The following is a 16,221-nucleotide window of genomic DNA, read 5'->3' as shown; positions in this document are numbered from 1 at the left end:
TGACAGAAAAATCCATTAAAAAAACTATTTTCAAATATTATTCCTTAAAACTATAAAAGGAAAAAATAAATATGAGGATAAGCATTTGAGAAAATGAATGAATTTAATTCGATTCTTCCTTCAAATTCATTAAAACATTTAAAATTGGAGTGGTCATCCATCAATAACGACCGTCTTAATGATTCATGTTAAGGCTTTTTGGGGTCACATAAGCGACCCCCCCCCCCCCCCCCCCCCCCCCATCAAGAAAGAGAGGTGAGACCAGCACGTGTTATATTAACACATCCAAGGGGAATAAAAGGGGGTGGCAGGGGTCCTCCATCCGGAACAAACAACATAAAAACTAGCACCCGCATTTAAAAAAAAAGGTGTGCAGGTTGACGCCACTTGATGACGTCAGTGGACGTCCAATCCATTGACACGAGGGTGGGGGCGATGCTTACTCGCCTCCCGTCCCATTCACAGCAAGATAACAAACGCGTGCATTATTTGATCTTTTTGAACAGGCAATGGCGCGTGCGTGTTATTTTGATGCAAGTGTGAAGTAGTGAACCACCCCACCATCGTCACCCTCTCACCCCCACGACGAGAAGCGTCTGCGGGTCGCTCTCCCACCGTCGCACCTCGGGGGTCTTTAGTCTTCCAAGGCGTGACGGTGACGCTCTCCCACGGTCGGGAGTCTACTTGAAAGGCTTTCGCACGTACGCGTGGATGTTTTGGAAGTAGTAGTAGCACGCGGCACACATGTAGATTGGACGCGTGGATGGGGGAGAGTGGGATGTAAATGTGGGAGGTAAAAAAGGGGCTGAAATTGGGGGTTTTAGTTGGAGCATTTTGGTTCTAAAGCTTTCATGATTTGGCGAGAATAAACTGAATTAATTAGATTTATGTTATTGCATGAAGATTTAAGTGGGAATTTTTTTGGGGGGAGAGGCCGGTTCAGGTTGGTCACGTGTCCGATTTGGGTGCACTATCGACCGGGTAATTTTGAGTGTTTACCTCGGTGATTATGGATCGTACGGTTAAATATATATATATTTTTTTATTGTGGTGATATAAGTGTTTAACGGGAATTTGGGAAGTTTGGCGAGGCAGTTATATGTCAGGATTAAGAAAAATAGAAAAAAGGAGAGATAAAAAACAACCAGAGAGTTTAGCGGTCTGGCTGAGCAAAAGTGTCCGACTTGAGAGCACCCCTGAGCGGGGAAGAATCCACGGTCGGGTCGCTGGCTCTGGAGCTCAGCACATTTTTTAAAAAAATAAAAATATTTGTTATTCGTCACGGAGCGAATTAAAAAAAATAGTAGGGCGAGTTATTGGGGTTTTAAGATTAAATGAACCCGAATTTTTCAGGGCTCTTTTAATCTTATAGCCCAATTTAAGGCCTGTCTTGGGCGGACAACATTTTGACATTTCCTCGTAAGGTTTTCTCGTAACATATTAGCTGAACCCTTCACTCTAGTTTCTTATCTACACCTATAATCTTAAAAAAACATTTATTACACTAAACGACAGCTACAATAATATCATATAAAGTCCAAATTTGAATAGAAAAAAAAGAAGCGTGTGAGGAGGCCACCTGACACCCCTCGGATAATGGTACGGCCTAGCTGCAATGTGATTGGTCGTCAGTAGAGCGTGGGCGTGGTTTAGGGCGGGGAAAGCGCATTGAAAATGAGCTGCTAGGTTTAATGTTCCTTCTTTTTCTGACCTTCTGCTAAACTTGAAGTTCCAAATTGGAAGAAGATTGAATAATGAAGCTCGTGCAAGAAGCAGACGAGGCAAATCGTGATAAAAAGGTAAGAGAAGATCTTTATTTTAAAGTTTTTATGGAGTCAGATTGAAGTGGGAGGAGGTTCTATTGGAAGGAGGACCGTTTTTGAACGTTTTTATGCTCTTTGATGACTCTTTTTAGCTTCTGAAATCTCAAGTGGAGAAGCGTCGTCGTGAAAGAATGAACCACAGTTTGGAGCGTTTGAGGAGCATGTTGATGACTCAAGAACCGCAGCAACAGCAGCAGCAGGTAACCAAAAAAATTGAATAGAACAGTGTGCTAGTGGTGAGCGCCTCTGCCTCATAGTCGGAGGTTCGAGTCTCGATTTTTGTAAAGCTGCGTAAAAAGATGGTAATATTTTCACATATTTAGCGCCACAGTGTTTCAAATTGGGTGTATTTTTTTGAACATTAAGAAAACTACTTTACTTTGCAACTATTAAGATTTATTTTTATGTATAAAATGTCAAATTATGAAAATTATGTTGCTAGAGAATGAGCAGTTGTGTAGGTTTCAGTATTTAATGAAAATTAGCACTTTTATTTTGTTACTTTTGGTGTTTGGCAATTTAAATGAGCATATTAGCTAAATATTTAGTTGAGATTTAAGATTATTATTTAAGGTTTAGAGTGGAAAGGGGGTTAATTAACATTTGAATAAAGTAGATGTGGAAAAAAAATGAGCAAAAAGAGTCTTAAAAAGCAAATAAACGATTAAATTTAAATGTTTTCAACTAATAAAAAGGTTTCAAAACACATTTTTATACAATAAAGTTTTTTTTTTTTTTTTAAACACTAAAATGTGATATTATTGAACTCAATTGTTTGCAATGGGCAGAAATAAGCATCAATCTTTTGGTACTGTTAACATGATTTGAGCTGTCATTCATTAACGTGCCACTGGAGGGAGCCCTTTCAAGACCCTTTCACAATCTCCTTTCATATAAATGGATTAAAAGAACTGGTTTAAAAGCTCTGAATATTCCGTTTTTTATAGATTAAAAACAATGTTTATGTGAGCTTTTTTTAATATATTTACAGATTTTCCAAAATGATTTTTGAACTAAAAACAGAAAAAATGGATTAAAAAATGAAAATTATTGATTTAAAGGGGGAAAAAAATCAGGAAATTTAATATACATATATACTCGTCATTTAAATTTGATCCTAAAACAGAAAGTCAGCACTCATCATTGACTTTCCCGGACCACACAAAATGATCAGACGGACCAGATTTGGCCCCCGGGCCGCCACTTTGACACACTAGACTTAGCACTTCCCACATCCCCCCAAAAAAACATGCATTCCAGGCTAATCTCCCACTAAACTGACCCTAACTCCAACCAATTACCCTTTATCTCCTCCTGCCCTTCCGATTGGCCGGCCCCTTTTCTCAATCGGGTCCGAAAAATCAACTGACGAATAACCCTGCTCCCCCTTGTGGCTACAGGGTTCCTCACAGCGTCGTGTGGAAAAGACAGAGATCCTGGAGCACACTGTCCTCTTCCTCCACAACAGCAACAAAGCGTCCACCGGGGCGGCGCCACAACGACATCCCTTCCAGGACGGCTTCCACTCCTGCCTCCAAAGGGCCGCCCACTTCCTGGGGCCCCATGGCAAGAGCCTTTTGGACGCCTCCTTGGCCCCGCCCACCCCATCCTCAGTCCTCCACGCGCTGTTGCTGCACAAGTCTAAGCACCCCCGGCGAACGGCGGCGGTGGTGATGATGCCGATGCCTCTGGCCCCGCCCCCCGGGATGGGGACGTGCATGGAGAGCCCCCCCGTCGAGGGACCCTCGTTGGGGCAGAGCGTGTGGCGGCCCTGGCCTTAACGAGTGAACTTTGACTCCGCCCTCTTTCCTCATATTTTCTCTTCTTTTTTTTTTGGCCTCGACGGGTGAACTTTGACTCCGCCCTCTTTCCTTTCGTTTTATCTTTTAAGTGTAAATAATGTAAAGACCTGGTTTGTACTGTAGTGCCCTCTTGGGGATGGGAGCCAAATTGGACCGCCCCCCACGCATCCGTTCCACAGGTGAGTTGAGCCGCGTACATCACCATGCTAATGACTAGCATAAATGCTAACCCTTTGTGTCTTGTCGTTTTCTAGCTGCTTTTTGAGGTACCAGGGTTGTTGCCCCGCCCACAAGTCATGATCAACCAATGTGAATCCTCCTGATGATAATATTTAATTTGTATATTTTGCACACTAACTTATTGCACACGTCTCCCTATGGCGAGATTGGATTCTCATTATTTGTTACAATTAAATGTGTTCTGTTCCAATTGTGTTTATTTTCTTTCACTCACCTTTCATTCCCATTAATGAATAAAAAAAATTCAACCAAATATGGTATATAAAGATTATAACATCGATATCAACTTTCAAGTGGCATAAGGTAACTTTATATCAAAACAAATTGAATTATCAAATTTTGTTTCATTCATTTTCCATACCAAGAGTCGTGGGGGGTGCTGGAGCCTATCCCAGCTAACAATGACCCTGAATTGGGAGCCAACCAATCACAGAGCATCCCATAAATAAATGTATTCCAACCAGATGTAGCCCTCTATTCCTTTAAGTAAAACTACACACACAATACAGTAACCTATGGCTCAGGAGCCACATGTGGCTCTTTTGATATATCCAGATAGCTCTCCGCTAACCTGTAAGCGGAAATACGGCGAGAGAACCGAGTCCCAAACGCACCAATAAGAGCGTCTCATCGAGACTATGGCAATGACACCAGCTCTAGCACCCCTTATATATTTTTTTTCAAAATATGGCTTAAAAAGTGGTAAAATGTCAAATAAAAGCACACATTTTCACACATTTTGACTTTTAAATTCGGATTATGGCTCTGAAGGGAAAAAATTGAGGGGGTGCTGGAGCCAATCACAGGGCGGAATAATAGGATAACAAACAACCAGTCACTCATCGCTAGGCACAATTTAGCATTGAATTAACTAGCTTAGCATGCTTTTTTTTTTTAAACCCGAACTCCACACATTGAGTATCCAACTGGAATCGAACCCTCGACCCCAAAAACACGCTAACCACTCCCCAAAATTCTGTTTTTTTAAATATATCATGTGATTTGATGACTCATTTCATTCCTATTGAGACAATAGCATTAAAATATGTATTTACTTTAAATACCAATAGAGTGTATACATACTAGACTTGAATTTGGACGTTTGGGTTTTTTTAAGGTCTAATTTTGGTGTCAATAACACTCTAAAAAGCTCGTTTAAAGAAATGACACCTTAATTTTTATGGCTTCCTGCACTGGAACAATGAGAAGGCCCAACGAGTGACGTTCCCACGGGGGACAGACACACTTTCGTGGACAAATTGTCTTGGGAGATGCGTAAAAAGAACGCATGTCACATTTGGAACACTGCGCATGCGCGAGGGCGTCACTTCCAAGAATTGGGACATAAATGCAAAGAAAATTGGCCGTGGTTGCAAAACTAGAAATATAATCAACTTAAATCATTTAAATCATTCAATTAAATATTTGTTTTACCTTAATAAATGATCATAAATTAGGGGGCGTTTATTACATTAAAATATATATATTAAAAAAGGTTTATACCCTTAAATTAATGGTGTGGTACTTACTGTAAAAAATGTAACAAAATATTACAGTATAAAATTTAGTAATTTGTAGTGTTGACCATTTAACATTTTATTTTAACAATTTACTGCATTTATAATAAAATAGTAGTTTAGCCAACCCAAATTTGTACACAAAATATTGTAATACCATTATAAATTCGCTTTATTGGGTATATATATATGTATTTTTGTTTCGTTTTTAATAGCAGAAATGATCTTAAATGTCTTTTTTTAGTGTGGGGAGATTATATATACAGTATGTAAATATATATATGGATCTTATTTAATAATATATATAGTTTTGCTTTTAAAAAGTATAAAATGAAATGAATGACGTTCCCTTTAAATAAAAATGGAGCTTTTATGTTTTCAAATCAAGTCAACGGAGAATACTTCTCGTGTGGGCGTGGTCAAGTGACACCTTCAAACGACATGCACGCGTTTTTGTTGGAGAGTCTTTTGCTCGAAATTTGGTTCGCGTGAAACAAATTGAGGCGCGTGGTTTTTGTCACTTTGTTCCGGTCACGCTTAAGTGTCACATTTGCTAGATGTTCCCACCGGATGCTTTAGGCCACGCCCCCAACACACACTTGACTTCTTCAAGTGTGTTAATAAGGCACGTGTCGTAGGAGTAGGGGGGTCTTTGCAAAAGTGTGGGTGGGTGTTTGTTACACGTCGTCCACGTGCCTTTGATGAACCTAAACGTGTTAACGTTTATTATTACTTTAATATAGATGAAAGGCAGGCGCTAATCCTGATGTGGATCGGAATTTTACCTCAGCTGGAGCCAGTGACGATGATTAACGTCTAATTTAATCGTCCTCATTGCGCCCATGAAGTCATAAAAAGGAAAATATTGAGAAATTTAGGAAGAAATTGTGGTCTTTTGAACGGTAATTTATATTGTGGTGGAGTAAGGTGACGAATTTTGATGTAAATAAGACATTTTGTGCATTATTATTACTGGTAACGGTACCCGTTTATATTAAATATTATTTTTTCTTCCCCACAGTGCTTACCCTAAGGCACATGTGTCAAAGTGGCAGCCCGGGGGCCAAATCTGCCCCGCCGCATCATTTTGTGCGGCCCGGGAAAGTCAATGATGATGACTTTGTTTTAGGATCAAAATTAAGATGAAGAGTAGAGATGCATATTACATTTCCTGATTTTCCCCCTTTTAAATCAATGATTGTCATTTTAATCATTTTTTTCCGTTTTTAGTTCAAAAAAATTTAAAAATATATTTTTAAAATGCTCAAATTGCACAACAAGTCAATAAAATACATTACATTTAGTATATATTAGTACTACTTTTTGGGCTCCATGTTTAGTACAAACTAGACTATTTTTTTAGATTATTTTTTTTCAAATTAATTTTTACATGTGTTGTTGAGTTTGTATGAATACGGTATTTTTGAATATAATGAAAATGTGATTACCAGCACACGAATTAAACAGATAAAATGTTAACATTTACAAAAGCTTCCCACCAGAGGGCACCCGTGTCCCATGAGTGTGAGTTTTCCCATTATTAACACGATTAATGAAAATCAAACATATTAAAAGCAAACAAACTTGAAAGTTTATTGTAAACAAACCATCCAATAACACCATAAACCAAATCAAATCCATTTCTAACGTTAACTAGTCACCCAAAAATCATTGATCCACATATTTTACTCTATATGCACTGTCCAATAAGGCAAATTTTGTATTTTGTGAAGCTAGCTGCCGCCATCTTGGGGCAGAGTATCCTACGCTGTCTTGTGGCTCCACAATAGCTATCAACACAAACTAAAAACTCAAGTACATGTGCTGTATTTTCAACAAAAATCCCCATTTTGGCATCCAAATTTCATTTTTTTTTTAATCATAAGCCGACATGAAAATTTTCCGAGGACGTCCCATATGTCGCCAGGGATCCCCGCATTCTTTGCTTCTAGAAAACCTACCACGGGGCCCCTTCTTCCCCATGTCCGCCATCGAGTCCTCGTCCTCCCCACGGGTCCAAAGATTATCGCATCGTCCAGGTGCCTGGTACCCGGGCAGGTTTTGGTCCAAGGGGTCCTTTGAAAGGAGAATCCAGATGACGGGCAACTTCCTGTTGACTTTGAGGCCGTCCAGGCCCACCGCCGCTTCCAGGGGCTCCCATACATCCGTTAGCGTGTCGCTAGTTAGCAAGGTCTGCTGATAAAGACCACGGACGCGCTTCTTGACCAGCTCGGCGCACGTGATGGCTTTGGAGACCCCCTTGCCGCTCGCCGTGAACACCACCTGGCGGCAGAGGCGGCAGGAGCGGAAGGGGCGACGGGCGGGCGACGCCGGATCCCGCTCGGCATCGGGTTCGACTCCCATGCGGCCCAGGGCGAAGCGTAGGAGGTTGCGGATCTTGCTGCCGTCTTTGACCCGTACTTCTGGCGTGCCGGGGGCGACCCCAAATGGACACGGGGACGGATGCGTCTCACTGCGGACTTTGCTGTAGTTCTCCATCTGTATAAATGGGCCGTCAACTTGATTTGGGTCGGTTCATTTTTCTTCCAAAATTGTCCACTAATATTCATTCCGATGGGGAAATTCTATGTTTCGAGTAAGGACAACCCCGATTCGGTCACGTGGTTTTCAAAGGAGCAGAATGTAGAGAAAATATCTGTTTTTTTTAAATGTATCTCTGAGTAGTAACTTGTTTTATGAAACAAGGCCAGTTTCTATTCCGAGTTAGAAATAACCAAATAATCTATAGGTGTAATGGAGAATATTGTTTTGTAATAGTTTTATATTTAGTTTTTAATTATAGAATTCATAACTAAAAATCACCGCATCTGGTTTCCATTTTTTTCTGATTACATTTGTTCGTATTAGTCGTGACGTATATATCAAGCGACGTTGAAAAATGGAGCGGTTTAGAAAGGGATTTCTGCGCAAATCTATGAAGCGACAAAAGAGCAACTTTGTGCATCAACATATTACCAATAGTAGACAAACCAACTGATTTATAGGCGTCGAGGTTAATAATATGACTAGTTATTGAACATATAAATGAACAAACGTCACGTGTGAGGTTGTGCTACTGTTAGCAGACGCTCCCGTTTAAACATTTTGGTACATTTGTATGTCGCATAAGTAACACCATAACCATTAAACATATTGGACATGGTTTCAAATTTCTTCCTACCTTATGTCGACTTACCTGAGATCTTTCGTTTTCTTTCTTTTGGTTCTTTTCTTTACATATTTGCAGCAGATGCTAACCCAGGTTGCCCCACAGATCAATGCCACGACATGTAGCGCGTCACATCCGTCTTATGGTGGTTAAAAAAAGAAAGACAAAAGAGTTTGTAAAACCGTTTGATAAAATGGCATCTCGAATTAAGTTAGAAAATATCATATATGAAAATAAAAAAATGTTGCTTCATAATTCTGGGGAAAATGCCACTTATCTTGTGACACTTGAGGGAAAAGTTGAAAGCCAAGCGGATGTGACGCATATCGTGCCATTAAACGTGGTTGCGTTGCTATATTTGGAACATCTGTCAGAAAATAATTAAAAATAGGATCGCTTTAAAAATACCTCCCTAATTTATATTTTTAGCACAAGCCGGGACTTTTATACACCTTTTAATGTGGAAAAAAATAATGCTCATACAAGTCATTGGCAGCCATCTTGGGTCGGGAAATACTTGGTTAAAAATACTTGTGATCACGTTTAAGCATGTCATTCATTTAAGAATCTCTTGAGGTTTACGAGTAGCTTCAAATATAAGAAGACGTTGTTGCATTGTTGTATCGTGCCTCACTTTTATGATCAAATAATCGTGTAACGCTAAAACATTATGCCACTTATATCATTCTTGTTGATAAAGCTCACTAATGTGGATTCAATCACGTAACAAAGTGAGAACCGAGTCAACATCATTATTTTGCTGTGTGACATCATATAAATCAATACGACGCCTCAAAAACTTGAAATTATGCGTTGGATGTTCCATTTTTAAATCCCTTTAATCATTTTGTCTAAAAATAACATAATAAAAGTGACGAGAGGAAAAAAAACACTATATCCTGTCAGAACCGGAAGCTGTCGAATTCAGAACAGGGTCCAACTCGGCGTCGTTGTCTCGTTACCAAGTACAACTACCAAAACAAATAATTAATTTCCCTTTTTGCTAAAAAGTTTGAAAGTCTCCATCGACATGTCGCATTACAAGGTAAGTTTTTCTTTAAACTCAAATAGTCGACGAGAGTTTTAATTAACTAAATAATGTGAGGAAACAAAGTTCTAATTAAAAGTAAATCAAACACCTGCTGCGGTAATGACACGACATTTTTACCATATCCACAAACAAATTTAATTTATATCGTGTAGCAATTTCATAAAGCACCTTTGTATCCTTAGTTTATAAAAAAAATGGTACTTTGTTTTTAAAAAAAGCAAAGAATTAAAAAACTACTTTTACAGGCCCCAGACCACAAAAAAGAGCAATTTCGGAGATACTTGGAGAAAGCTGGTGTTGTTGATAGTCTCACCAGTGGTAAGAGAATTATTTTATAAAAGTGTCAAATGCAACTTTGTGTAAAAGTATATAACAAATGTTTGTCTTTCAGTTTTAGTGGCGCTCTATGAACAACCGGAGAAACCTACCAACGCCCTGGAGTATCCTCAATGTCCATCTTAAATTGGTAGCAAACTCCATTATTAAGTCCAATCCCTTTAACTATAATGTCCAGGTTTGTAAAGCAGCACCTCGGCACCCCCGGCCTGACTGCGGCGGACACGGAGGCTTTGCAGCAGGAGGTCGAGGACCTGAGGCTCAGGTGTGCCCGTCTGGAGGAGGAAAACCTGGAACTCAAATCGAGGGTGAGTTTCCCACAATAACCAGGCATTTTTTACTTTTACTGCCGGTGTCCAAGTGGTGGCCCGCGGGCCAAATCTGGTCCGCCGCATCATTTTTTTGTGATCCGGGAAAGTCAATGAGTGCTGACTTTATGTTTTAGGATCAAATTAAAATGATAGATATAGATGTATATTAAATTTCCAGATTTTTCCCCTTTTAAATCAATAATTGTCATTTTTTAATCAATTTTTCTGAGTTTTTAGTTCAAAAAATATTTTGTAAAATCTAAAAATATATTTAAAAAAGCGCAAATAAAGATTGTTTTAGATCTATAAAAAACTGAGTATTCAGGGCTTTTAAACCAGTTATTTTAATCAATTTATTTTTAAAAATGTAAATATTATTATTATAAATAACCCTGTCGTCTCCGTCTTTTCAGATACAGTGCGACGAACCTTCCGAAGAAACTCCGGCGACCGAATGAGGTCACTGGGTTGTTGATGGTCCTCCATTTTGGCTCCTGTGGCTTTAAGAAAAATGCCTTTTTTGATTAAAAAGAAGTTTTCACGTGATGGAGAGGCCACCTCAGAAAACAGGCTTAATATCTCTACTTTTATTTATTAATATGATCATATTTACACCCAAAAAGTCAGGTGATATGCTCAAGTTTACATTCAAGTTGCAATGTAGTTTATTTCAACTAAAATCTTCTTTCCAGTGACAATAACAAAAGAAAGAAATATCAAAATGGAAGTCATTTTGTGTATATAATTCTTCTATTAGTATAAATGCTGTACATATTGTTTGATTTAAATAGATTTGTCACATTCTATGAGTTTATGGAAAACATGTTTTTTTTTGCTAACTTGGTGGTTGACTTTATGGAACATAAAATAAAATCACTTCTATAAAAACTACTACAATGTGGAATGAATTTATTTTGGTTTTGACATGTAGGATTATGGGAGGAAAAAAATGAAAATAGAACAATTTTTAATATTTAGGTGGGAGAGGTTTATCATCCATTTTCTTTGATTTTTTCCACATAATTTTAGGATAATTAAATCAAAGATTATGAGATTGGAAATTTACATGATTTAGTGCTAATTGCCTGGTGCAAAATTCCATTTATTATTTAATAAATATTGTTAATATCAACGACCTATTTTTAAATTAAATTTTCAGATGGTGAGATGCCTTTTTAATGCTAAAAGTGCTCCCAAAAAGTTGGGAAACAATACAATTTCCTGGGCTGCCTCCATGCCCCTCCCCTAACTCCTCCTCCCAACAATACTAGCCCGCCTCCATGCCCCTCCCCTAAATCCTCCTATCAACACTACTTCCTGTTCTAGGCTGCCATGCCCCTCCCCTAACTCCTCCCAACAATTCTAGCCTGCCTCTATGCCCCTCCCCTAACCCCTCCTCCCAACAAATCTAGCTTTCCTCTATGCCCCTCCCCTAACTCCCAACAAATCCATTTCACATTCTAGCTTTCCTCCATGCCCCTCCCCTAACTCCTCCCAACAATTCCATTTCCCATTCTAGCCTGCCTTCGTGCCCCTCCCCTAACTCCTCCTCCCAACATTTCTAGCTTTCCTCTATGCCCCTCCCCTAACTCCTCCTCTCAACAATTCAATTTCCTATTCTAGTTCAATTTCCCTATTCTAGCCAGCCTCCAAGCCCCTCCCCTAACCCCTCCCAACTACTCAATTTCCTCTCCTACACTACCAGCCCCTCCCCTAATTCCTCCTCCTACCCAATGAGAAAGCAGCACTCCAAACTGCACCCTTTCCCACCTTCCCAACCTTCTGCCACGCCCTCTTTCGTCATCTCGGCAGCCATTTAAACGAAGGATACATTTTTACTAGCACCGTCGTCTTCTTCGTCCTCCGCCACGCCGGCCCGGACGATGACCCTCCTCTTGAGGCTTTTATAGGCCAGGTTGGCGATCTCCATCCCGTTGAGGATGAGGGACAGGGCGGCCATGAACTGCATGAAGACCATGAAGAAACTCTTCTCGGTGGGTCTGGACACGTAGCAGTCCACGGCCTCGGGGCACGGGAAACAACTACAGCGGAACAGCGGGTACAGTCGCACGCCGTACAGGAAGTGCTGCGCCGCCATGAAGCCCATCTCCACGGCGGACCGGGTAAAGACGTGAGCCACGTAAGTGCGCAACAGCGCCCCCCGCAGGGGAGCCTTGCCCGGCCTCCCGCGTTCCAGACGCTTCAGCTCGCGTTCGATAGGTCGCCTGACCTCCTCTAGGTCCGCCTCCTCGTCCTCCGCCGACTCCTCCAAGCGTCTCCTGAGCGACGCCTTGCGGACCCGTCGGGCCTTCTCCAGGGCCCTCAGCCGGTAGAGGGCGTGGCCGGCGTAGACCAGCGAGGGGGACGCCACGGAGACCACCTGGAGGACCCAAAAGCGCACGGGGGAGACGGGGAAGGCCAAGTCGTAGCAGGCGTTACGGCAACCCGGTTGTTGGGTGTTGCAGGCAAAGTGCTCCTGTTCGTCCGTCCAAACGTTTTCGGCCGCCACGCCCAAAACTAGCATGCGGAAGACCAGCAGGAGGGTCAGCCACATTTTGCCCACCACGGTGGAGTGCGCGTGGACGTCCTCCAGGATGCCGCCCAGGACGTTCCAGTCGTCCATTTTGCCATTGTGACTGCCAAAACATATTCGAACAACAATAACGGTAGTTGAGCCAATCTGGGCGTGGCTTTTATCCAAGTCAAGGGTGTCAGACTCGGGTTAGTTCACGGGCCGCGTTAAAGTCAACTCTATTTCTTGTTGATTTTAGATATAATATTTAGATTTTTTAAATTATAAATGTATTAAAAGAAGTGGATTAAAAGCCCTGTATATTTCGTTTTTGTATAGATCTAAAACAATGTTTATTTGAACTTTTTAAAATATATTTTTAGATTTTACAAAATTATTTTTGAACTAAAAACAAAAAAAATGATTAAAAAATGACAATTATTGATTTAAAAGGGGGAAAATTAGGAAATTTTATATACATCTATATCTATCATTTTAATTTGATCCTAAAATAGAAAGTCGTCACTCATCAACTTTCCTGGGCCGCACAAAATGATGAGACAGGCCAGATTTGGCCCCCGGGCCGCCACTTGGACACCAGTCATATAGATGTATATTAAATTTCCTGACTTTCCCCCTTTTAAATCAATAATTGTCATTTTTTAATCATTTTTTGGGTGTTTTTAGTTCAAAAATCATTTTGTAAAATCTAAATACATATATATAAAAAAAGCTCAAATAAACATTGTTCTAGATCAAGGGTGGGCAAACTTTTGGGTCCGGGGGCCATATTGACTTTAAAAATTTGACAGATGGGCCGGGTCAGCACAAGATAGGATACATATAAAAAAGTGCATCCGTTAACAGTACATATGAAACATAAATAGGAAAAAACGACTAAAGTATTAACATACTCCTCACTCATAGTTAAAGTAAAAAGTATAAAGTACAAAGTCAAGTAAAAAGGAATGTATTAAGAAATATTAAAATGTAATTTAAAAAAGATAGAGGGGCTGTAAAACACAAAAAAAACAAATAAGAGTGGACAGAGCTACTGCCACTGGCTTCCGCGTGATGGCGCCGTCTTGGGGAAAAATAATTAAAAAAAACATTTGGACAACGTTGGCGGGCCGGATTAAAAAGTGTAATGGGCCATATGTGGCCCGCGGGCCGTAGTTTGCCCACGCCTGTTCTAGATCTATAAAAAACGGAATATTCAGGGATTTTAATCTAGACCTTTTAATCCATTTATATCTAATGAATTCTAAATATTCTATCTAAAATGGTCCACATGAAATGGAGTTGACGTTAAAGCGGCCCGCCAACCAACCCGAGTCTGACACCCGCTGGGTTAACCTAAAGCCACATCTGGCTCCCGAGCCATATACACCCATTAAAAGAGCTCAGGCAGCTTCCCATTACAACACTTGACATAAAAAGCAGTGCCTTACCTCGAAGCGGCATGGACCGACTGGCGATGGTGACTCAAATCCCCGTGCGTCATGCGTCCCGAAAGCGAGTCGCCGAACCAAAGCTGTCCGGCATGGTCGCCCGTCCATCCGTCCACGCCTTCCGAGCCAGAGTGGCCGACATCCGGGGTTTGTGCCTCCGACAACTCTAAAGGAAATCCATGACATACGGCCTCATCGACCAACCAAAAGCTCCGGGGCATTTGGATTGTTTGCAAATGGCGACCAAGACGTCGATATAACGCTGACGTGCCATCGCACGTAAACAAAGACCAAGAAAAGTCCTAAACCGGCGGGCATCGAACCCCGGACCACTTCCGTGACCTCACGTGGATTAGTTCACTCATGGACGGACGGCAGATGTCCAAACTATTTAAAAGGGGGCGGGGCAAATGAACATCCATGGGTTAGTTTAAGTGAATTGGACAATGAGTTCATTCTGGGTCACTTCCTTCTCATTCTGGGTCACTTCCTGTAGATTTTGGATCATTTCCTATTGATTTCCTCTGTGTTTGTTGCTTCCTGCGTATTTCGGGGTTATTTCCAGGTGACTTCTTGTTGCTTTTGGGGCATTTTGAGCTTCTTTATGACGTCATTGGCTGCCACAATGACGTAATTTTGACAGACATGGAGCGACACTTAATAATAATCATCATCATTGACTTATCAAAAGCCTACCGTATTTTTGTGAAATATATTTGTATTCTTATATTTAGTCTTGCACCCTTTTCACTATGATGTATTAAGTTACTAGAATAGAATTTAATTTACACCTATTGGTTAAAATGTGCACTACACCTTTTGCTTTCCACCTCCTTCATTTGTATTAACGCCTCCCATTTTTATGACTTGTCTCTAATAAAACCAGGTTGTTTGTAGGGAGTCGCCAGGAATTCCAAACGGTCATTCAGGAAGATAGACTATCTTTCTGCTCTGGCTACACTGGCGTCCTCCTTCATATGAAGTGGTTTAAATTCTCATCACGACTGGCTGTGTGTTTCCTCTGCTCCGATATTATTGAATGTATATGGTCTTAAACCTGACAATTTTCACGACTATAAGGCGTACTTAAAAGTCTTCAATTTTCTCCAAAATAGACAGTGCGTCTTATAATCCAGTGCGCTTTATATGTGGAAAAAACAGAAAACCAAAAACGAAAAACCACCACTGTCAGATATTAAAGAAACACAAACGCCTGAACTGAATACTCGATACCTTTAAATATGCAGATCCGCCATCTTAATTTACAAAATCTTCCATCATAAAGCTCCTCCCCCACTGCAAAATTTTATACCATAAATCCAAAACATCAACAATGGCCGGCTCTACAGGTGACTGTAAAGTAGTGAGTGAGTGCTTCATACCTGGAAGTCAATAGCAAAAACCGTATTTTCACCACTATAAGGCGCACTTAAAAGTCTTAAATTTTCTCCAAAATAGACAGTGCGCCTTATATATGGAAAAAATGTCATTCATTGAGGGTGCGCCTTATAATACAGTGCGCCTTATAGTCGTGAAAATACGGTAATTGTCATCATACCCAGAAACTGCGTATGACAAAATTCGTCGTGTTTCTCCGTAAGGTGAGTTTTCCCAACCAAAAAACCCAAATAAGTGACAATTTCAAACTCGTAATTTAGCATTCTGGCATGATGGATACATCACATCACCCCCTGCGAGCGGATCACTTACCTCTCACTGTCTTTCACTTACCTTCAGTCAGCCAGTGGAAGGCAGACCACCTGAACATTTTTTTCATATTACCTCACCTCTAAAGTTATTACACAGAAGGGACCATGTGTCATGCTACCGAAAGTTTACAGTCCTGATGTATATGGGGAAAAAACTGTCCTTAAGCCTATTTGTACGTACTTTGTTATGACCTATAGTGTCTCCTAGAGGGCAGCAGCTGTAACAGATGGTGACCAGGGTGGTATGGGTCCCCGACAATGTCTTGCAGTACACCAGGATACTCTCCAAAGTGGCTCTAT

At 40.6% G+C, this 16,221-nt stretch overlaps 4 protein-coding genes across 4 annotated transcripts; 2 read left to right on the top strand and 2 right to left on the bottom strand.

The window, feature by feature from the left end:
* The first annotated feature begins 1,675 nt into the window (after window positions 1-1,675).
* On the top strand, window positions 1,676-4,055 carry her7 (hairy and enhancer of split related-7). The gene is made up of 4 exons (XM_077721088.1): window positions 1,676-1,799; window positions 1,916-2,023; window positions 3,224-3,804; window positions 3,880-4,055. Exons 1-3 carry the CDS (start codon window positions 1,755-1,757, stop codon window positions 3,602-3,604), a joined length of 534 nt encoding a protein of 177 aa, XP_077577214.1. The 5' UTR covers window positions 1,676-1,754; the 3' UTR covers window positions 3,605-3,804; window positions 3,880-4,055.
* A 2,895-nt stretch (window positions 4,056-6,950) lies between these two features.
* rpp25l (ribonuclease P/MRP 25 subunit-like) lies at window positions 6,951-10,246 on the bottom strand. The gene is made up of 3 exons (XM_077721087.1): window positions 10,031-10,246; window positions 8,579-8,690; window positions 6,951-7,881 (listed from the first exon to the last, which is right to left on the bottom strand). Exon 3 carries the CDS (start codon window positions 7,879-7,881, stop codon window positions 7,258-7,260), a length of 624 nt encoding a protein of 207 aa, XP_077577213.1. The 5' UTR covers window positions 8,579-8,690; window positions 10,031-10,246; the 3' UTR covers window positions 6,951-7,257.
* On the top strand, window positions 9,411-11,140 carry mycbp (MYC binding protein). The gene is made up of 5 exons (XM_077721090.1): window positions 9,411-9,596; window positions 9,848-9,920; window positions 9,994-10,042; window positions 10,117-10,246; window positions 10,663-11,140. The coding sequence occupies exons 1-5, from the start codon at window positions 9,582-9,584 to the stop codon at window positions 10,705-10,707; spliced, it is 312 nt and encodes a 103-aa protein (XP_077577216.1). The 5' UTR covers window positions 9,411-9,581; the 3' UTR covers window positions 10,708-11,140.
* An 834-nt stretch (window positions 11,141-11,974) lies between these two features.
* On the bottom strand, window positions 11,975-14,654 carry gja9a (gap junction protein alpha 9a). Its single transcript, XM_077721086.1, has 2 exons — window positions 14,213-14,654; window positions 11,975-12,885 (listed from the first exon to the last, which is right to left on the bottom strand). Exons 1-2 carry the CDS (start codon window positions 14,431-14,433, stop codon window positions 12,066-12,068), a joined length of 1,041 nt encoding a protein of 346 aa, XP_077577212.1. The 5' UTR covers window positions 14,434-14,654; the 3' UTR covers window positions 11,975-12,065.
* Window positions 14,655-16,221: the final 1,567 nt, after the last annotated feature.

The sequence above is a fragment of the Stigmatopora nigra genome, chromosome 7, assembly GCF_051989575.1.
Source record: "Stigmatopora nigra isolate UIUO_SnigA chromosome 7, RoL_Snig_1.1, whole genome shotgun sequence".
Taxonomy (NCBI): Eukaryota; Metazoa; Chordata; class Actinopteri; order Syngnathiformes; family Syngnathidae; genus Stigmatopora; species Stigmatopora nigra.
The sequence above is the reverse complement of the archived record's forward strand: the minus strand, read 5'-3'. Positions and strand labels throughout refer to the sequence as shown.

What these genes read in the sequence shown, in the direction of transcription:
- her7 (XM_077721088.1), top strand. Translation starts at nt 1,755, where the DNA reads ATGAAGCTCGTGCAAGAAGCAGACGAGGCAAATCGTGATAAAAAG. An exon ending in AGGCAAATCGTGATAAAAAG is followed by an intron (nt 1,800 to 1,915) that starts GTAAGAGAAGAT and finishes GACTCTTTTTAG; the next exon opens with CTTCTGAAATCTCAAGTGGA. An exon ending in CGCAGCAACAGCAGCAGCAG is followed by an intron (nt 2,024 to 3,223) that starts GTAACCAAAAAA and finishes TTGTGGCTACAG; the next exon opens with GGTTCCTCACAGCGTCGTGT.
- rpp25l (XM_077721087.1), bottom strand. Translation starts at nt 7,881, where the DNA reads ATGGAGAACTACAGCAAAGTCCGCAGTGAGACGCATCCGTCCCCGTGT.
- mycbp (XM_077721090.1), top strand. An exon ending in TGTTGATAGTCTCACCAGTG is followed by an intron (nt 9,921 to 9,993) that starts GTAAGAGAATTA and finishes TTTGTCTTTCAG; the next exon opens with TTTTAGTGGCGCTCTATGAA. An exon ending in AAACCTACCAACGCCCTGGA is followed by an intron (nt 10,043 to 10,116) that starts GTATCCTCAATG and finishes TATAATGTCCAG; the next exon opens with GTTTGTAAAGCAGCACCTCG.
- gja9a (XM_077721086.1), bottom strand. Translation starts at nt 14,433, where the DNA reads ATGCCCCGGAGCTTTTGGTTGGTCGATGAGGCCGTATGTCATGGATTT. An exon ending in TCGGTCCATGCCGCTTCGAG is followed by an intron (nt 12,886 to 14,212) that starts GTAAGGCACTGC and finishes ATGTTTTGGCAG; the next exon opens with TCACAATGGCAAAATGGACG.